Here is a 22,209-nt window from a genome sequence, read left to right on the forward strand (position 1 = left end):
TGTTAGTTATTAATGGAAAGACATTAAAATCTTCAATTAATTTTCAGCATCAACAAGCATCACATTCCCTCCCTCTGCCTCTCATCTACCCCCATCTGACTTTGGCCCTGTCGAGAGGCCCCTTCCCTGACATGAAGATAGAATTGAATTAGAATGATACTGGGGCTTAGCGGGTTAAATTACAAGGACAGGTTGGATAAAGTTGGTTTGCACCCCCTTGAGTTTGGATAGTTAAGGGGTGATCTGACTGGGTCGTTTAACATGAAAAGGATTCAACAGGGTAGATAGAGAGGAACTATTTCCTCTGGTTGGGGGTGTGGGGTGGGGGCAGTCCAGAACAAGGGGGCATAACATTAAAATTAAAGCTAGGTTGATCAGGAAGGAAATCAGGAAGCAACTGTTCACATGAAGGATGGTGGAAATCTGGAACTCTCTGTTCCAAAGGGCTGGGGGTCAATTGGAGCTTTCAGGATTGAGATTTTTGTTAGATAAGGGTAGCAAGGGATTATGGAGCAAAGGTGGGTATGTGGATTAGAGGTACAGAATAGCCACCATCTAATTAAAGGACAGAGCAGGTCCGAGGGGCTGAATGACCTACTCCTGCTCCTAATGTCCCTCTGACCCTCTCTCCCAATTAAAACAATAGTTGGGTTCCAGGGAAAACTCATGACTTAGGGCTATAGACTGGAATCACCCTGTCCTGTTGGATTCTAGAATTTAGGTTAAGGGGTGAGTTTTCAAGATATTAACGGTAACAGATAGGTTAGATCACAAGAAACTATTTTCACTGGTTGGCGAGTCTCGGGGACACAGCCTAAAATATAGCCAGGCCTTTCAGGAATTAAATTAAGAAACAAAGGGTGGTAGGAGTTTGGAACTCTCTTCCACAAATGGCAATTGATGCTGGATCAATTGTTAATTTTAAATCGTTGATTGATAGTTTTTTGTTCGCCAGAGGTAGTAAGGGATATGGGGCAAAGGTGGGTAGTTGGAGTTAGGTCACAGATCAGCCATGATCTCATTGAATGGTGGAACAGGCTCAAGGGGCTGAATGGCCTCCTCCTGTCCCATGTTCCTATTGTTCTAAGCTGCTTAACTGTGAGACTGTCTGCCAACCCTCTTACATTTTGTCAAGAGACAAAAATAGCCTTTAACAGACTTTAAAAAAAAACATCTGTTGAATTCTGTATCAGGCAATGTGCCAGCGGAGTGAGATTGGTATCAGATGTATAGCAGACAACATCCACATGTCTGAAACATGCAAAGGAAACACTAACCTCAAGGGGTTAATGATTTTTAAATCAATTTGCATCAGCTATCATAGTGAACGTATTCCATCATCAATTTTATAGATTAAAGCATTGTAAAAAAAAAACTCAAAAATTCTCAAAGGAAATAGAAAGAAATATTTCACTCATTTTGCTGTTCTTTTAGATATTTTGGGGCATCATATTCAGATAATTGTTCTTACCGGTGAAATATGACTAATGGAGATGGAAGGGCCTCATTCCTCGCCTCCCCATTGTTCATTGCTTGTTAATAACCTAGATGTCAGTGGAGAAGCTGGGATGGGCCAAGACCCAATCTGTCCATCAACAGAAACTTGTCACCTCCGTAACTGATAGTGCGACATTAGGAAATTACTTTAAAATTTACTATCACGAGAGGAAAGAGTTTGGTCTTAGTTTAAGACGCATTGTTGGAACAGGGAGCTTCGGCCTCATTTCCATAGAATCAGATTGCACTGGAGAGAGTGCAGAGGAAATTCACCAGGATGTTGCCTGGGCTGGAGCATTTCAGCTATGAAGAGAGACTGAATAGGCTAGGGTTGTTTTCCTTAGAGCAGAGAAGGCTGAAGAGAAACCTGATTGAGGTATACAAAATGATGAGGGCCAGAGATAGGGTAGATAGGAATAAACTTTTTCCCTTAGAGGAGGGGTCAATAACCAGGAGACATAGATTTAAGGTAAGGGGCAGGAGGTTTAGAGGGGATTTGAGGAAAAAAAAATTCACCTGAAGGGGTGGTAGAGGCAGGAACCCTCACAACATTTAAGAAGTATCTAGATGAGCACTTGAAATGCCATAGCATACAAGGCTACAGGCCAAGTGCTGGAAAATGGGATTAGAATAGATAGGTGATTGATGGCCGGCACGGATACAGAATCACGGAATCACAGAATAATACAGTGCAGAAGAGGCCCTTCAGCCCATCGAGTCTGCACCGATGCATTAAAGACACCTGACCCGTCTACCTAATCCCATTTGCCAGCACTTGGCCCATAGCCTCGAATGTTATAACGTGCCAAGTGCTCATCCAGGTACTTTTTAAAGGATGTGAGGCAACCTGCCTCTACCACCCTCCCAGGCAGTGCATTCCAGACCATCACCACCCTCTGGGTAAAAAAGTTCTTCCTCAAATCCCTCAAATTAATCCCTCAAATTCCTCAAATTAATTATTTTTTGTAGTCCACTTACTTTTAGTGATTTCTGTACTTAGACCCCTAGATCTCCTCTTCATTTTTTATATTCCCATGAAAAGATCCCAGATTCTTTACTCTCTCCTTATTCCAAAAGTCCTTCATCCCTGGGGTCATTTTAGTGAATCCCTTCTGCACCTTGTCCATGGCCTTGACATCTTTCCTAAAGTAAAACAATGATTTGTATAGTTGTAGAATTACCTCATTGCTCTTATACTCTGTATCACTATTTATAAAAGTTAGGGCCTGCTTTCTATACCATCATCAACTCTCTGAACTCCTCAATTAGTTCCAACAAACGTGCTGGATTCAACTTTTCATCAATCCATGGAACTAGCCATTACTTCACTCTTACTCAATGCAGTCAGATCTTTGTAGGAATCAAACCCAATATAGGTATAAAGCAGACAAGTATGTAATTTCCAAGATTCTAGCCTTGAATATTTTAAATAATATTCAGTATTTTCTGAATATCTGACACCTCTCCCAATGATACAGGTTTCCTCCCTATGGCAGGTTTCGTTCCCTAAAGGACAATAATAACAACAACTTTAACATAGTAAAATATCTCAAGGTGCTTCACAGGAGCATAATGAACAAAATTTGGAATGGAGGCACATAAGGAGATATTAGGACAGGTGACCAAAGGCTTGGTTAAAGAGGTAGGTTTTAAGGAGAAGGTACAGAATTGAAAAGGTTTAGGAAGGGAATTACAGAACTTCGGGCCGTAACAGCTGAAGGGACAGCCACAAATGCTGGAGAGATGAAAACTGGGGGTGCGCAAGAGGGCAGAAAGAGGAGTGCAGAGATCTTGTAGGATTATAGGACTGGAGCAAGTTACAGAGAAAGGGAGGGCTTTGGCCATGGAGAGATTAAAAAACAAGGATGAGAATTGTCAAATGAACATTTTGGGTTCCTTTTCATTCTTGGGATGCAGGCATTTATTGTCCATCTCTAACTGCCCTTGAGAAGGTGGTGTTGAGCCGTCTTCTTGAACCACTGCAGTCCATGTCGTGAAGTAAGTCCGTTTCCATCAATCCTCAGGCCTCTTGATTCAGGAATGGCTATTCGCACGGCACTGTGTCTAGGCTCAAAAACTGGCCCAAACCAAAACCTACCCCATGCAGGGGTAATTGTCAACCTCAGTGCACGGACACTACTATGGTGGAACAGATCATCCACCTGTTATAGAACTCCTCTGCTTTTCACCCTGTTGATTTCTATGGAACGGAAATTGGGCAGGTTTTGCAATGGGTGTGTGATCAGCTCCCCGGGTCACCATCCAGGCAGGGTAGATGAAAATTACCCCCACTGTTTCTTATACTTTGCACCACTGCAGCAGCTGTGCCCATCTGTATGGTTATTCCCAGTGGTTGAGCAAATTAGCAAGAAAGATTGTTAATAGAAGAACGAAGAGGGAACGTCAGAAGAACTGTTTTCACTCGAGGTTATTAAAATCCGGAATGCTTTGCAACAAGAAAGTATAACACCATTTAAAAGGAGAGTGGATAGAAGATTATAAAATATATTATTATTTATAGATTATAAAAGGCTACAGGAAGGTGCAGCATAATGGGATTAGTGCAGGCTGTGCCAGTTTAAGAGCTACCATGCAAATAGTCTGTACTATAATTTCTGATTCTCTAGGTAACTTTGCTGTTTCTATAGTGGAAAATTATTAAAATAGGATTTAGAAATGTTCCTCTCCCGTTAACTATCATTGCTAAAGAGCTCCGATTACCAACAATAAATATACCCCCAGAAAATCTGCTTTCATTCGCCCACAAGCCCCTTAAAAATTATTTTCCAATTCTTGCTATTCATTCTGGATTAGCTTTTCAACAGTTTCTCACTTAATTTTTTGTTTTTCAATGTCCCTCTATTTTCATGCTAGCTTTTAATTTCCACCATTAACTATTTAAATGCAGGGTTTAATACTGACCGTTCCTCGTATTTATCATGTTTAAAGAAAGAACCTGCATTTATATACCACCTAATAGAACCTAAGGACATCCTAATGAGCTTTACAGCCAATGTACTTTAGAAGTGTAGTGGCTTTTGTAATGTAGGCTGCCACTAGCAACAGTGAAATAAATGCTCAGATCATCTGCTTTAGGTCTTGGTTGAGGGCTGAATCTTGGCCAGGACAACTTGTCTACTCTTTTTCAAATAGTGCCTTGATATCTTTTACATCCATCTGAAAGGGCAGATAGTGCCTCAGTTTTAACATCTCATCCAATAGATGACACCTCTGGCAGCACAGCACACCTTTGGTGCTGCACAGGAGCATCAACTAGATTTTGTACTCAAGTAGCTGGAGTGGGTCTTAAACCCATGACTTTCTGACCCAGAAACAAGAGTGCTACCCACGAGCCATGGCTAGCATGAATGAATGGTAGTGGTTTGAGGTCCCAGAGGGCATGTAGCACTCATGAACTGTATCCCAGTAAGATTTAGCACTCCTAGGAGAGGAAAAAAGAAAAATTAGATAGGGAAAAGATCCTCATGGAAAATTTGGGCTGCATGAACATCCATGAGTACAACTAAAGCAAGACATGTCACACTGACTTAATAGCACTAAAGAAGGTTATTGCCCTTTTAAACGATAACTCTAAATCCTGGAGCACTCCCTCAATATTCTATTGGAGTGTCAGCCTAGATTATATGCTTAACAACAACAACTTAGATTTATGTAACACTTTTAACGTAATAAAATGTCCCAAGGCACTTCACAGGAGCATTATAAAACAAAATAGGGCACCGAGCCATGTAAGGAGATATTAAGTCAGATGATTAAAGGCTTGGTCAAAGAGGTAGGTTATAAGGAGGGTCTTAAAGAAGGAAAGTGAGGTAGAGAGGCAGAGAGGTGTAGGGAGGGTATTCCAGAGGCTGGGCCTAGGCAACTGAAGGTGCGGTCACTAAGGTGGAGCGATTAAAATCAGGGATGCTCAAGAGGCCAAAATTAGAGGAACGTAGATATCTCGGAGGGCTGTGAGGCTGGAGGAGATTACAGAGATAGGGAGGGGTGAGGCCATGGAGGGATTTGAAAACATGATGAGAGTTTTAAAATCAAGACCTTGCTTGACTGGGAGCCAATGTAGGTCAGCGAGCACAGGGGTGATAGGGAACGGGACTTGGTGCGAGTTAAGACGAGGGCAGCAGAGTTTTGGATGACCTCAAGTTTACAGAGGGTAGAATGTGGAAGACCAGCCGGGAGTGAATTGGATTTGTCAAGTCTAGCGGTAACAAAGGCATGAACGATGGTTTCAGCAGCAAATGAGCTGAGACAGGGATGAAGTCGGGCAATGTTACGGAGGTGGAAATAGGCGGGCTTAGTGACGGAACGAATATGAAGTTGGAAGCTCATCTCCGAGCCAAATGTGACACCAAGGTTGTGAACTGACTGGCTGAATCTCAGACTGTTGCCAGGGAAAGGGGTGTACTCAGTAATTAGGTAACGGAGTTTGGAGTTGGAACTGAAAACAATGGCTTCAGTCTCCCAATGTTTAATTGGAGGAAATTTCTGCTCATCCAGTACTGGATGTTGGATAAGCAGTCTGATAATTTATCAACAGTGGAGGAGTTGAGAGAAGTAGTGTTCAGGTAGAGCTGGGTGTCGTCAGCGTGAAAACTAACGCTGTGCTTTCGCCGAGGGACAGCATGTAGATGAGAAATAGGAGGAGGCCAAGGATAGATCCTTGTGGGACACGAGAGGTAATGGAGAAGGAAGAGAAGCCATTGCAGGTGATTCTCCTGTTACAATTAGATAAATAAAAATGGAACCAGGTGAGAGCAGTCCCACCCAGCTGGACGACAGTGGAGAGGCGTCAGAGCAGAATGGAGTGGTCAACCACATCAAAGGCTGCAGACAGGTCGAGAAGAACAAGGAGGGAAGGTTTACCTTTATCACAGTCATAAAGGATGTCATTTGTGACTTTGATAAGAACTGTTTCAGTACTGTGAAAGAGTCGGAAACCTGATTGGAGTGTTTCAAACATGGAGTTCCACAAAAGATGCGAACGGATTTGGGAGGTGACAACACGTTCTTAGGACTTTGAAAAGGAAAGGGAGTTTTCAGATGGGACTATAGTTTGCAAGGACAGTGGGGTCAGGGGTTTTTTTTGACAGAGGGGTGATACCGGTAGATTTAAAGGAGAGAGGGACAACACCTGAAGAGAGAGGAACTGTTCACAATATCGGCAAACATGGGGACCAGGAGGGGAAGTTGGGTGATCAGCAGTTTAGTGGGAATAGGAGCAGGAGGTGGGTCTCATGTATACGATGAGCTCAAAGGGCATGAGAGGAGATAGGAGAGAAATTAGAGAAAGATGTGAGTACTGGGCTAGGGCATGGGGGGAGCATTAGAGGAAGTTTGGCCTGGTGGGCTAGTTTGGCCTGGTGGGCTAGTGGGAGGGAAGGACGTGGCAGAGGCAGTTGATCAGATGGGCTCGATCTTAGTGACAAAGACGTTAATGAGCTCCTCGTACTTATTGTTGGAGGTGAGGGTGGAGGGGCAGGGGAGAGAGGTTTAAGAAGATGGTTTGTAGTAAAGAAAAGCTGGGGGTTATCTTTGCATTCCAGTATGATCCTGGAATGGTGAGCAGTTGTAGCAGATGAGAGAGGGTCTGGTAGTGTTTTATGTGATCCAGCCAGATCTGGCGGGGTGGATGTCTAAACCAGTTGTCCACCATAGCCTTTCAAGTCTGCATCCCTTGGACTTAAGGGAGCAGAGATGAGGGCCGTTCCGGGGGAACAGCCAGGGTGAGAAACAGTACTAGTTTTACTGGGGACTAGGGTATTAAAGGTGGAGGTGAGGGTGCAGTTGAGCAAATCAATAGCTGCAGAAACGTTGTGGCAAACAGAAGGCCTAAGGCTGATCATTTGGGATTTTGAAAGTGCTGTTGTAAGTGAATTGGGTGATAGTTTGTTTCCAGGAACAGATACAGAAGGAGGTAGGATTGGAGCGTGGAAGGGGGATGGGATGAAGAGTGATGTAAGGAAGTGATCAGAGATGGCCTCATCTGTAATTGATATGATATTGATATGACTAAGTTTCTGGAGTGGAGCTTCAAGCCACAACCTTCTGATTCAGATACAAGAGTGTTACCAACTTAACCAAGGCTGACACAATACTCTTGATTTCTTCATCATGTCTCTACTTGGTTAGTTTGTGGATACTTATCTGCAGCAGCTTCAGGTCAAGGAATCAAGGCTGTCGTGCTCTAGCACTATCTCCAGTACGTGATGATAGGAATGGAGTTAGCAATGCCACTGTGCAGGGTCGTACATAAACAATGGCCTGGTGTTATACTGGAGGCCAATACAATGAGTAAGCATGGGTTAGATACAGAGTAAAGCTCCCTCTACACTGTCCCCATCAAACACTCCCAGGGCAGGTACAGCATGGGGTTAGATACAGAGTAAAGCTCCCTCTACACTGTCCCCATCAAACACTCCCAGGACAGGTACAGCACGGGGCTAGATACAGAGTAAGACTCCCTCTAAACTGTCCCATCAAACACTCCCAGGACAGGTACAGCACGGGGGTTAGATACAGAGTAAAGCTCCAAAAAAAAAAAGAAAAGAAAAAAATGGGGTTAGATACAGAGTAAAGCTCCCTCTAAACTGTCCCATCAAATACTCCCAGGACAGGTACAGCATGGGGTTAGATACAGAGTAAAGCTCCCTCTACACTGTCCCCATCAAATACTCCCAAGACAGGTACAGCACGGGTGGGAAAGAGAGTAGTACCTTGTGCTTCCTCTTGGTAACATTTCCCACTATTTCATGATTTGCTTTGGATCATTCTCACCTGAGGACACACAGCCCTTGATATCAGGGACATCTGCCATCTCTGGGGCTTTCTGCCTCTTGCCCATGATATTGTATAAAGATGGAAGTTTAGAGCCTCTTCCGGTCATTGGAGCTCTTGGATACACGGGTGAATGTTGTACCTCTTTGGATTTTGTATTTGCGATGTCAAAAAAAAAAGCCGGGTTAGATACAGAGTAAAGCTCCCTCTACACTGTCCCATCAAACACTCCCAGGACAGGTACAGCATTTAAGAATGCTTCTCTTTTTTGAGAATTCTTTCAGGTCAGCAACGGGCGGTTTGTGCCTCTTGTGATAACTCTGGTTCTCTTTCACCTGGCAGGCTGTGAAAAGGTTCATGAAGTTGGAGTGTAAATGCCATGGAGTCAGTGGATCATGTACATTACGGACTTGTTGGTTAGCAATGTCGGACTTTAGAAAGACCGGAGATTACCTGCGGAAAAAATACAACCTGGCGATTCAGGTCACCATGAACCAGGATGGGACTGGTTTCACTGTCACCAACAGACATTCAGACAGGTTGATCAAAAATGAGCTGGTGTACTTCGAAAACTCACCCGATTATTGCGTCATGGACAAGGCAGCAGGTAAGATCCAGATTGTGTCATCCGAGATAGAAGCTGTCACTGTACAAGCTGCAGTCTATGTAGGAGAGATAATGAGGCATGGATTAGGGTTTGGGGAACAGAGGAAAGAGAGGACACACGTGGAGATGAATGTTCTGGAGGTTGAAAAATGCAAGATTGGTGACCGAAGGAAAGAAGGTTCTGCTCAAGCTCGAACTAAGTTACCAGGACCACAGTCAGTGGGAAACCAGGGAGCTTGCAGGCGATGGAGTCAGATAGCTTCGTGCTGGGAACTGCAAAGAATGGCTTTGGTTTAATAAGAGGACTCAGGAGAGTGAGCTACCATGGAGATGGACCATGGGGAGGGGATCGATGTAAAGGAGAATGGAATGGGCAACAAACTGGTAGAGAATAAAAAGGAGAGGGTAGAGGGAAGGAGTAACTAAATGACAAAAGAGGTAATGAGCCAAGTAAAGAAGCAAATGATAGATCCAGAGGAGGTGTAAATGGTTACAGCAGGATAGCAGAGGTGGGTGGGGAGGCTGGAACATGGACATTCTGGCAAAGAAAAGGTTCCCATGGGGCAGAAATATGATGGAAAAGAAGATGGGAGACCCCAGGGTGTAGAGCATCCCGGTGGATTGTATCGATAGGGAATTTCCACCCCAAGCAGCAGCCTGCACCTTCCCCACTCCCAGGGGCTCTGGTGCAGCCATTTTATATGACCAGCTGTCCCAGAAAATGGGAGGGGTGGTTATGATCTGGGATCTGCGTTGTGAGCAGTCTGAGCCCATGTTCCAGAGGGCACAAACCCATGGAACAAAACAGATGAAAACTTTGGTGCCACCAACTCCAATTCAACAATCAGTCTCTTGAATAGAAAGTACATAAAATCTCTGCCAGAGCACAGATGTCTGGACTGAGGTTGTAGTCAAACAGCAGCATCTAGCTAGTGCTCCTCTTTGATTGGGATAATCTGTGTAAAGTGGTCGTGACGGGAGGTTGAATGGAATTCCTCTGGTCTGAACATGATCACCTCTAATTATCCTGAAAATTAAAATTCTCAGAAAATATTAAATGTAATATGGAACACAGCACAACTGCTGCTGTAAATTAAACACAACTCCTTTTCTCTCTGTCCAAATGCAAGATTAACTGAATTTCCCAATGCATACAGCATGATTACGTTTCTGTGGCAAGATAGGACGTGTTACACAATGACAATGACCTTGCAGCTGCTCTGATATATCTCCAGGACCTTAATAAATCCTAGCAACATGCCATAGCAACAGCGTATGTCAAATCCCATCACTGAACTCTGTCAACTTAAGCTAAACTTCCAGAGAGGCCAAACCGAACTTGCAACAAAACAGTCTCGTGGGAGTCAGTTAAATTTTGCACCTGAAACTGGAGGATTGAAAGCATTTTAATAAATCGAGAAGACCCAGGTGTACTGTTTTTTAAAGACACTGTTTGGAGAACAGGGACAATGCCAAAGGAGAAGGAAACTGTTAATGATGCATTGTTTTTATTTGTTCATGGGGTGTGGGCATTGCTGGCAAGGCCAGTATTTATAGCTCGTTCCTAGTTGCCCTTGAGAAGATGATGTTGAGCCGTCTTGCTGAATCGTTGCAGTCCATGTGGCATAGTGGTGTTATGATGTTCGTGGAATCATGGAGAAGTAGTTGACTGATAAGTTGTTACATGCTGTATGGATCTGTCCCAGATTTAACCCTTATTTGAACAAACAATGAGTACTAAAGCTGGGATTGGTTTCAATGCTAGTCATAGCAATTGCAGCAGAGTGGCGTATCTCCCATCCCCCCTTTATGTTTCCAGTACTAATCCTGATGATATTGGCATCGCGCATGTCCTGGGGTACTGCTCCCTTGTCCCAGCACAGGCATAGCAGTTCATGTAGTGCTGAGAGTATAGCAGGCTTGGCACTCTTGATTATTTCAGGGGTAATGCTGTCCTTCCCAGGGGCTTTTCCACTGGCTAGGGAATCAATGGCATCACTGAGTTCCGATTTTGTTGGCTGTAATTCCAGCTCATCCTTGACTGGTAGAGACTGGGCTGCATTGAGGGTGGTCTCAGTGACAACATTCTCCCTGGAGTACAGTTCTAGGTAGTGCTCAACCCAGCGGTCCATCTGTTTGCGTTGGTCAGTGATTATGTCCCCTGATTTAGATTTGAGGGGGGCAATCTTCTTGATGGTTGGCCCAAGAGCTCTCTTAATGCCATCATACATTCCTCTGATGTTTCCGGTGTCTGAGGCCAGCTGAATATGACTGCATAGGTGTTGCCAGTAGTCGTTTGCACAGCGCCTGGCAGTTCTTTGTGCAGTGCTTCTGGCTGCTTTAAGTGCTGCGGATGTTAAATCGCTGGGGGCTTTCTTGTAGTTCAACAGTGCAATGCGCTTAGCGGCTATGACAGGTTCCAGCTCTTCATTGTGAGATTGAAACCAGTCTGCATTTCTCTTCGCACTTTTGCCGTAGGTGGTCAAAGCTGACTCATAGATGGCGTCTCTGATGTGGGCCCACTTGGTCTCAGCATCCCCTGTGGGAGTGTTTTGAAGGGCTGTTACAAGTGAATTTAGAAATTTTTTGTAACAGCTGTGGGTGAGAAATTCTGCTCGTGTTGATGCGCGGGTGGCCCTTCTGCTTGGAATGATGCAACTTCTTTGGTCTGAGTCTAACCTTGCTGCACACCAGGGAGTGGTCGGTGTCGCAGTCCACACTGTGGAAGCTGCGTGTGATTTGAACACTGTTTAAGGTGGCTCGCCTTGTGACAATGAGGTCTAGCTGGTACCAACGATGCGATCTTGGGTGCCTCCATGAAACCTGATGACAGGGTTTAGTGTGAAAGAACGAGTTGGTGATGCAGAGGTTATGATAGGTACACAACTCATCCTCTATAACAACAAAGGTGACCGCGGTGACTGCAACAACTACCGTGGAATCTCCCTGCTCAGCATAGTGGGGAAAGTCTTTGCTCGAGTCGCTCTAAACAGACTCCAGAAGCTGGCCGAGCGTGTCTACCCTGAGGCACAGTGTGGCTTTCGTGCAGAGAGATCGACCGTTGACATGCTGTTCTCCCTTCGTCAGTTACAGGAGAAATGCCGTGAACAACAGATGCCCCTCTACATTGCTTTCATTGATCTCACCAAAGCCTTTGACCTCGTCAGCAGACGTGGTCTCTTCAGACTACTAGAAAAGATTGGATGTCCACCAAAGCTACTAAGTATCAACAGCTCATTCCATGACAATATGAAAGGCACAATTCAACATGGTGGCTCCTCATCAGAGCCCTTTCCTATCCTGAGTGGCGTGAAACAGGGCTGTGTTCTCGCACCCACACTTTTTGGGATTTTCTTCTCCCTGCTGCTTTCACATGCGTTCAAGTCCTCTGAAGAAGGAATTTTCCTCCACACAAGATCAGGGGGCAGGTTGTTCAACCTTGCCCGTCTAAGAGCGAAGTCCAAAGTACGGAAAGTCCTCATCAGGGAACTCCTCTTTGCTGACAATGCTGCTTTAACATCTCACACTGAAGAGTGCCTGCAGAGTCTCATCGACAGGTTTGCGGCTGCCTGCAATGAATTTGGCCTAACCATCAGCCTCAAGAAAACGAACATCATGGGGCAGGACGTCAGAAATGCTCCATCCATCAATATTGGTGACCACGCTCTGGAAGTGGTTCAAGAGTTCACCTACCTAGGCTCAACTATCACCAGTAACTTGTCTCTAGATGCAGAAATCAACAAGCACATGGGAAAGGCTTCCACTGCTATGTCCAGACTGGCCAAGAGAGTGTGGGAAAATGGCGCACTGACATGGAACACAAAAGTCCGAGTGTATCAGGCCTGTGTCCTCAGTACCTTGCTCTATGGCAGCGAGGCCTGGACAACGTATGTCAGCCAAGAGCGACGTCTCAATTCATTTCATCTTCGCTGCCTTCGGAGAATACTTGGCATCAGGTGGCAGGACTATATCTCCAACACAGAAGTCCTCGAGGCGGCCAACATCCCCAGCTTATACACACTACTGAGTCAGCGGCGCTTGAGATGGCTTGGCCATGTGAGCCGCATGGAAGATGGCAGGATCCCCAAAGACACATTGTACAGCGAGCTCGCCACTGGTATCAGACCCACCGGCCGTCCATGTCTCCGCTTTAAAGACGTCTGCAAACGCGACATGAAATCCTGTGACATTGATCACAAGTCATGGGAGTCAGTTGCCAGCGTCCGCCAGAGCTGGCGGGCAGCCATAAAGGCGGGGCTAAAGTGTGGCGAGTCGAAGAGACTTAGTAGTTGGCAGGAAAAAAGACAGAGGCGCAAGGGGAGAGCCAACTGTGCAACAGCCCCGACAAACAAATTTCTCTGCAGCACCTGTGGAAGAGCCTGTCACTCCAGAATTGGCCTTTATAGCCACTCCAGGTGCTGCTTCACAAACTACTGACCACCTCCAGGCGCTTACCCATTGTCTCTCGAGATAAGGAGGCCAAAGAAGAGGAAAGAAGAACTAATCCTGAGCCAGCACCCCTTCGTTACTAAATCACAGACCATTGCAAATAATCTTTCAGTATTATTATCGTAATTCATCTAATGTGTCAAAAAATTCAAGCTTAAGAGAGATTTTGATAGAATAAATAGGAAGAAACACTTTCTACTAGAGGCAGATCAGTAACAAGAGGACACGGATTTAAAATAATTGGCAAAAGAACCAGAGAGGAGATGAGGCGAATTGTTTTATTTAGTAAGTTGTGATCTGGAATGTGCTGCCTGAAAAGGCAGTGAAAACAGATTCAATAGTAACTGTCAAAAGGGAATTGGATAAATACTTGAAAATGAAAAAAAAAATTGCAGGGCAATGGGGGAAGAGCAGGGGTAGTGGGACTAATTGGATAACTCCTCCAAAGAACTGGCATAGTCGCAATGGGCCGAATGACCTCGTTCTGTGCTGTACGATTTAATGATTAAAGTACTTACCCTCTCAAACCCTTGCATAATTTTAAACATTCCTCTTAAGATTCACCATTAGCTTTTTCTGATCCAGTGAACACAAAAACTAATTTCTCAAGTCTCTCGCTATAAGTATATTTTCTCATCCCTAATATAATCCCAGTGAATTCCCCATGCTCTTTCCTTTGGGTCCAATATCATTTCCACAGTGCAGTACCCAAAACTGCACACAGTACTCCAATTGAAGCCTACACAATATCTTGCATAGATTCATATTCACTTTCCTGCTTTTTGAGTCAGGGCCCCTGCCACTTATCAGGATGTTGTGACAATTTCTTTCCAATAGAAATGACTTGGGGAAAAAATTGAGTTATTTTTAAATGTTGGGTTTTTAAAGGAAAGTGTATACGCACAGGTTTAAGGAAGACATTAAGATGTTAGATAGTTAAAATATTAATGAGCTAAGCTTTGATGCTGATTTGTTGGTTAGCCTGTCTCAGCAATTGCTAAACATCTCATGCCCATTGTCAGAGAGAGGCATAGAGAGTATTGTGCTGGGAGATCTCTGATCATTTTGGCTATGGACAGAGGGAGATAAAAAAAAATAGAGATAGACAAAAGCTAAAACAGAAAAATCAGTTAGGCTTTAACATGAAACGCTGCAAGAGCAAACCTTGGTCACACTTGGAAGGAAAATTTAGGAAGTTACTCATTTTGCTTCAGTCTAATAAGACTGATTGGGAATTAGATAGTTGGGAATTAGACAGTTATATGAAAAGGAAGAATGTGCAGGGTTATGGGGAGAAGGCAAGGGAATGGAACTGAGGGATTTGCTCTTTCAGAGAGCCACTGCAGACACGATGGGCCGAATGGCCTCCTTCTGCATTGTAACGATTCTGTGATTCTGTGATTCTGATGTGAGCAAATGTGGCATATTCATTATTTTCTATTATTATGCGGAGATGTTGCAGTGATTGAATTTAGTCAATTTGATGATAATTGTTGCTATGCATTTTAACATGCTGTGAAATAAAACCACGTAATAATTCATATCTGGTTTGTCTACTAAGTGCTTTCTCAATCCAACTTTCAAAAGATTGAAGAACTACACATGCAAAAGGCACAAATATCCAGTTCCTGTCACTAGGAGGTAATATTTTTACTGCCCCCTGCATAACACTATCTTTTTTATTCATTCTTTGGATGTGAGCATCGCAAGACCAGCATTTATTGCCCATCCCTAATTGCTCTTGAGAAGGAGCTGCCTGCTTGAACTGCTGCAGTCCTTGGGGTGCAGGTACACCCACAGTGCTGTTAGGGAGGGAGTTCCAGGATTTTGACCCAGTGTCAGTGAAGGAACAGCGATATAGTTCCAGGTTACGATGGTGTGTGGCTTGGAGGGGAGCTTGCAGGTGGTGGTGTTCCCATGCGTCTGCTGCCCTTGTCCTTCCAGGAGGTAGAGGTCGAGGGTTTGGAAGGTGCTGTCGAAGGAGGCTTGGCGAGTTGCTGCAGTGCATCTCGTAGATGGTACACACTGCTGCCAATGTGCGCCAGTGGTGAAGGGAGTGAATGTTTAAGATGGTGGCTAGGGTACCAATCAAGCGGTTACTTTGTCCTGGATGGTGTCGTATTTGTTCAGTGTAATTGGGCCTGCACTCATCCAAGCAAGTGGAGAGTATTCCATCACACTCCTGTCTTTTACCTTGTAGATGGTGGGCAGGTTCTGAGAAGTCAGGAGGTGAGTTACTCACCACAGAATTTCCAGCCTCTGATCTGCTCTTGAAACCACAGTATTTATATGGCTGGTCCAGTTAAGTTTCTGGTCAATGGTAAACCCCAGAATGTTATTGGTGGGGGATTCAGTGATGGTAATGCCGTTGAACCTCAAGGGGGGATGGATAAGTTCTCTTTTGCTGGAGATGGTCATTGCTTGGCACATGCCACAAATGTTGCTTGCCACTTATCAGCCCAAGCCTGAATAAGAACACAAGAACATAAAAAATAGGAGTAGGATTAGGCCATTTGGCCCCTCGAGCCTGTTCTGCCATTCAATAATATCATGGCTGATCTGATTGAGGCCTTAACTCCACTTTCCTGCCTGCCCCCAATAATCCTTTACTCCCTTGTAGATCAAAAATCTGTCTAGCTCAGCCTTAAATATATTCAATGACCCAACCTCCAATGCTCTCTGGGGAAGAGAATTCAAAGATTAATGAGAGAGAGAAGAAATTCCTCCTCGTCTCCATCTTAAATGGGAGAACCCCTATTTTGAAACTGTACCCCCGAATTCTACATTCCCCCATGAGGGGAAATATCCTCTCCGCATCTACCTTGTCAATGTTGTCAAGGACTTGCTGCATGTGGGCACAGACAGCTTCAGTATCTGAGGAGTCACGATGGTGCAATCATCAGCGAATATTTCCAGTTCTGACCTTATGATTGAAGGAAAGTCGTTGATGAAGCAACTGAAGACGGTTGGGCCCAGGACACTACCCTGAGGAACTCCTGTAGTGATGTCCTGGGATGAGATGATTAGTCTCCAACAACCACAATCATCTTCCTTTCTCCTAGGTATGACTCCAACCAGTGGAGACAGCTCCCCCCGATTCCCATTGACTCCAGTCCAGGGCTCCTTGATGCCATACTCGGTCAAATGCTGGCTTGATGTCAAAGGCAGTCACTATCACCTCACCTCTGGAGTTCAGCTCTTTTGTCCATGTTTGGACCAAAAGTGTAATGATGTCTGGAGCCAAGTGGCCCTGGTGGAACCCAAACTGAACATCGCTGAGCAGGTTTTTGCTGAGTATGTGCCACTTGATAGCACTATCGATGATACCTTCCATCACTTTGCTGACAATTGAGAGTAGGCAAATGGGGCAGTAATTGACTGGATTTGTTTGTCCTGCTTTTTGTGGAAAACACATACCTGGGCAAATTTCCACATTGCCGAGTAAATGACAGTGTTGTAGCTGTACTGGAACAGCTTGGCTAGGGGCGTGGCCAGTTCTGGAGCACAAGTCTTCAGTACTGCAGCCAGGATGTTGTCAGGGCCCATAGCCGTCACTGTATCCAGAGCCTTCATCCATTTCTTGATATCATGTAGAGTGAATCGAATTGGCTGGCATCTGTGATGCTGGGGACCTCAGACGGAGGCTGAGATGGATCATCCACTTGGCACTTCTGTGAAGATGGTTGTAAATCTTTCAGCCTTGTCTTTTGCACTGACATGCTGGGCTCCCCCTTCGTCGAGGATGGAGATGTTTGTTCAGCTTCTTCCTCCGGTTAGTTGTTTAATTGTCCATCATCATTCACGATCTGAGGTGTCAGGGCTGCAGAGCTTTGATCTGAATCATTGGTTGTGGGATCATTTGGCTCTTTCTATCACATGCTATTTCTGCTGTTTAACATGCATATAATCCTATGTTGTAGCTTCACCGGGTTGGCACTTCATTTTTAGGTATGCCTGGTGCAGCTCCTGGCATGCTGTCCTGTACTTCTCATTGAACCAGGGTTGGTCCCCTGGCTTGATGATAATGGTTGAGTGGGGGATATGCCGGGCCATGAGGTTACAGATTGTGGTTGAATACAATTCTGCTGCTGCTGATGGCCCACAGCGCCTCATGGATGCCCAGTTTTGAGCTGCTAGATCTGTTATGAATCCATTCCATTTAGCACGGTGGTAGTGCCAAACAACACAATGGAGGGTATCCTCAATATGATGGCGGGACTTCAACTCCACAAGGACTGTGCAGTGGTCACTCCTACCTATATTGTCATAGATAGATGCATATGTGGCAGGTGAGAACGAGGTCAAGTAAGTTTTTCATTCTTGTTGGTTCTCCCAGTCTGGCGGATATGTCCTTCAAGATTCGGTCAGTAGTGGTGCTACTGAGCCACTCTTGGTGATGGACATTGAAGTCTCTCAGTCGCTGTGTATTCTGTGCCCTTGCTACCCTCAGTGATTCTTCCAAGTGGTGCTCAACATGGTGGAGCACTGACTCATCAGCTGAGGGAGGGTGCTAGGTAGTAATCAGCAGGAGGTTTCCTTGCCCATGTTTGACCTGATGCCATGAGACTTCATGGGGTCCAAAGTCATTGTTGGGGCCTCCCAGGGCCACTCCCTCCTGCCGCCACCTCTGATGGGTCTGTCCTGCCGGTGGAACAGGACATACACAGGATGATGGAGGAGTTTGGGATATTGTCTGTAAGTTATGATTCGGTGAGTATGACTATGTCAGACTGTTGCTTGACTAAACTATGGGACAGTTCTCCCAATTCTGGCACAAGTCCCCAGATTTTAGTGAGGGGGACTTTGCAATGTCGACTGGGCAGGGTGTGTCCGCAGTGCTGAGGTCAATGCCAAGTGTTCTACTCAGTTTTATTCTTTTTCAACTTTTTTGTAGCAGTTTGGTGGGTAAGGACGGCAGATTTCCTTCCCTGAAGAACATTAGCAAACTAGATGGGCTTTTTCGATAATCCGGTTGTTTTACGGTCACCATTACTGAGACTAGTTTTTTATTCAATAATTCAATTTAAATCCCACCAGCTGCCATGCTGGGATTTGAATTTATGTCTCTGGATCATTAATCCAGGCCTCTGGATTACTAGTCCAATAACATCACTGCCGTGCTATCTACGATATCTTGTAGTGAGGTATTGGGAATTATGAACACGCCCCTAAATGTAAAGATCTTAGATGGCTTGTGGTAGTCACTATCCCAAAAGAATAACCAAAACAAGAGCCTAGAATCTGCACCCCTACATCAGTGAATTCGCACCCCCTAGATCTGTGTGGCTGCACCACTAGAAATTACAGTATGTTTGAAGGATTTCTGCTGGAATTATTGAAACCTGCACATATCAACTTGATCAGTACAATGTACTGCATCTGGCACGTAACCTTTGTAATTTACTGGTCCTTATGATAAATTGGCACGAAAGCAAGAATTAGACTCATTATGTTAACAGGACCACTTTGGGGAGGGTTTGGCATATCAGGGTTTGTTGGCTTTGATGTAATGCACCTTCTAAAGAGTAACTCACAAAGTGGCAACTGCTCGATCCAAGTGTTAGATCAAAGATTTTACATCACACAAGGAAAGTACTCAGCTCCAGATGTTGACTTTTTAATGTTCAAATTTAAACACATATTGCTTCAATTTGGAAAATGAGCCTTTGGAAAATGCAAAGTGGGAGCTGTATGGATATTCAGAAATACCTAACGTGGATATTAAGACAAATGAAGCATGCTAATCAGAAAGGGTCGTGACTCCCATCAAAGCCAGTCCTGGACAATCTGCCCTATCAAGGACTCTGCTCAGACTAGTTAGGAGGTGAAATTGGTTTTGGGCAAGAGAGTGAAATGGGTGGGTTGTAAACCACGCTGATCATTCATTTTGGCTGACTGCAGAATATTTATCCAACCTCACAGCCTCAGTTATCCAACCCAGAATGGTTGCTTTCCTGGGACAGCATCCCCATAATTTCAGCAATATGGGGAACCATTGTGCCCCATGATTGCTGATCACCTCAGCCTGTAACTATCAATATAACCTTGATACTATTTCCAAGCTGATATTTATCCATTAACATTAACTGCCATCATCTCTGTGGAGAGGAAAAAACATCAGAAATGTAGTCTTGCTCCATGCTTCTTGGCTTTGACCTTGTATTGTATTCAGGGGACAATTAGATGAAGATAATGGTGAGACGTCGGAGGGGGAGGGGCGCGGGTAGGTTGTTTAATGAAAAGGCTGTTTTGAGTTCCTTTTGTGATTCTCCAGTTGTCTCCTGGAGGAAGTTTTCTTAACTTTTTCACATAACTGTTCTCTATTCACCCACTGTATTGGAAGTAATGACACCTCTGTTAAAGTAGACAGAAGGATGTAATACAGTAAATATATCATGTGGAACATAAGTAGGCCACTCAGCCCCTGGAGTCTGGCCTACCATTCAATCAGATCATGGTTGAGTTGCCCATCTTTGATCCATATTCTTTGATACCGTTACCTAAGATACCTATTGATCTCAGTCTTAAAAAGTTCAATTGGCTGCCAGAATTCACACCCTTTTGAGGCAGAGTCATAGATGGAGTCTGATCAATTTAAGTGTTTGAATGCTAAGATCTTCAGTAGTAATTAAGTGAAGACTACAGGATATAAATAGAAATTAGTGAGAAGTAAATTTAAAGCAGATAATTAGGAAGAACTCTTTACTCAGAGAAATATTTAGAATAATCTAATGGAGAGGATAGAAGAGACAAAATGATGAGGATATTTTGAATGGTGCTGGATGCTGTATTCAGACAATTAGAGAATTCGAAGGATGAACTTTGATAAACCAAGTAGTCTTTTCTGATCCTTGCCATTTCTTTTTTAATGTTCTGATTATATTTCTATACCAGCAAAGTGTTTTACAATCTATTATTCAGCCTGACACTCCCATAGTTTACGTCGAAATGGAGCCTTGCTGGTCCACAGAAACTTTGACCATCCATATCAATGCTAGTCCAGAACTATACTGTAGAGTATTAAAATCACGGAGATGTCAAATCAAAGTCCCAGTTTATTAAGCTTTGTATTTTCCAGTTAGCTGTGGTTCAGTTCGTAGCACTATTGCCTCTGAATCAGAAAGATGTGGGTTCAAGTCCCATGATGTTTGAACACAAAATCTAGGCTAACACTCCCAATGAGGGCTGAGGGAGTGCTGCACTGTCAGAGGTGCCATCTTTCTGATGAGATTTTAAACCATGGCCCTGTCTGCCCTCTCAGGTGGGTATAATTTCATGGCACTGTTTCAAGGAAGAGCAGGGACTTTTCATCGGCACCCTGGCCAATATTTATTCTTCAACCAACATCGTAAAAATCATTATCACATTGCTGTATGTGGGAGCTTGCTGTGCACAGATTGTCTGCTGTGGTTCCTACATCACAACGGTGTCTACATTCCAAAAGTACTTCATTATTCATGTAAAGTGCTTTGGGATGTTCTAAGATGTTGAAAGGGGTTTTGTTTTCCAAACCTACCTGACTTCTATTTAACACAAAACTTGTGCAAAAGGAATGGCCAGGGTTAAAGCCAGTGTTAACTGTGCAATGCCTCGTGTGTCTCAATGCATTTGCCATCCTTTAACAATACCACCTTACCACTTTTTCTTTCTCTCAGGGTCTTTGGGCACAGCCGGAAGAGTGTGTAACAAGTCATCCAGGGGTACGGACGGATGCGAAGTGATGTGCTGCGGGCGGGGCTATGACACTACTCGAGTCGCACGTGTCACTAAGTGCGAGTGCAAGTTCCACTGGTGCTGTGCAGTGAAGTGCAAAGAGTGCCAAGAGACAGTCGACTTCCACACCTGCAAAGCGCCTAAACGTGCAGACTGGCTCGACCAGACATGATTTCAGCAAGCAACATCACCTTAATATGGAATATGCGTGAAGGCGCGTGGCATTTTGGGAGTTGTAGTTTAGCTGCATGGCTTTTCTTTTTAATTAATACCCTGCGAAGCACTAAAGAGTGGACTACACCTCCCAGGGGACCATGGTGAACCGCTGGACATGCCCAGTAAATTATCGCATATTCCTTATCAATAGGGGGAAATGCAATATAAAGCGTAAATCCTGAACCTTACCATTCGCAATGTTAATTTTTTTTTTCAAATGGACAGTGCAACTGCCCATTAAACAAGAGATTTTTTAATGTGAAGCACACGGTTTCTGTGGTTGTCAAGTGATGAGGGCCTCCCTGTAGCACCAGCTGCATGCCACTAATTTCTCCAATCTGGTATTTTTTGATTTTTTTTTTGGTACGTCAATGCCTTATTGATAAGTGGAAAAGCTGCTGATCGCTCCTACCGATCATTCAGAAGGATGTGAAGCTGCATTCTGTACAAGAAACAAGGGCCTGCACTTTCTGAAGGCAATTGTGTAACTCTGTATTAACAAGACAACCTGCACTATGAACATTAACTACAAGAGGATAGCAGAGAGAGAGAAAGAGAGTGAGAGTGATAGAGGGACTTGCCTGGTTATGACTAATCTATCTGTTGATTTGAACTCATGTCAAGAGCTACAGCCTTTAAACTGTATGTCTGTGAAGACTTTAAGGAATAAGGTTTAGCACTGGTTTGCTGCTGCTGATTTCAATAGTGCAACTCACCTGAACTTTTTTATGGTTTAAGAATGTTTTTTAAAAAAGAATATTGTAATAATTCTTACACTGCTATCAGTATGTTAATGTTGGGTAGTCTGCAAGTGCAGTTACTACAGTCATGAGCTGATGCAAAAATATGCATTATACACTGTACTGTAGTTTGAAGGCACCCCACCTGAGTATTTTGTTTGTAATTTCACAGACAAACTTTTTTCTAATTAAAAAA

At 44.2% G+C, this 22,209-nt stretch overlaps 1 protein-coding gene across 1 annotated transcript in view; it reads left to right on the forward strand.

The window, feature by feature from the left end:
• The window catches only part of wnt2bb (wingless-type MMTV integration site family, member 2Bb), a 56,383-nt gene extending 34,927 nt beyond the window's left edge, over window positions 1-21,456 (forward strand). The window contains exons 4-5 of the mRNA XM_068057490.1: window positions 8,632-8,896; window positions 21,000-21,456. Of these exons, the coding sequence (XP_067913591.1) occupies window positions 8,632-8,896; window positions 21,000-21,229 (495 nt within the window). The 3' untranslated portion in view covers window positions 21,230-21,456. The remainder of the gene's footprint in view (window positions 1-8,631; window positions 8,897-20,999) is intronic.
• Window positions 21,457-22,209: the final 753 nt, after the last annotated feature.

Source organism: Heterodontus francisci, chromosome 25 (genome assembly GCF_036365525.1).
Source record: "Heterodontus francisci isolate sHetFra1 chromosome 25, sHetFra1.hap1, whole genome shotgun sequence".
In the NCBI taxonomy this organism is placed as follows: domain Eukaryota; kingdom Metazoa; phylum Chordata; class Chondrichthyes; order Heterodontiformes; family Heterodontidae; genus Heterodontus; species Heterodontus francisci.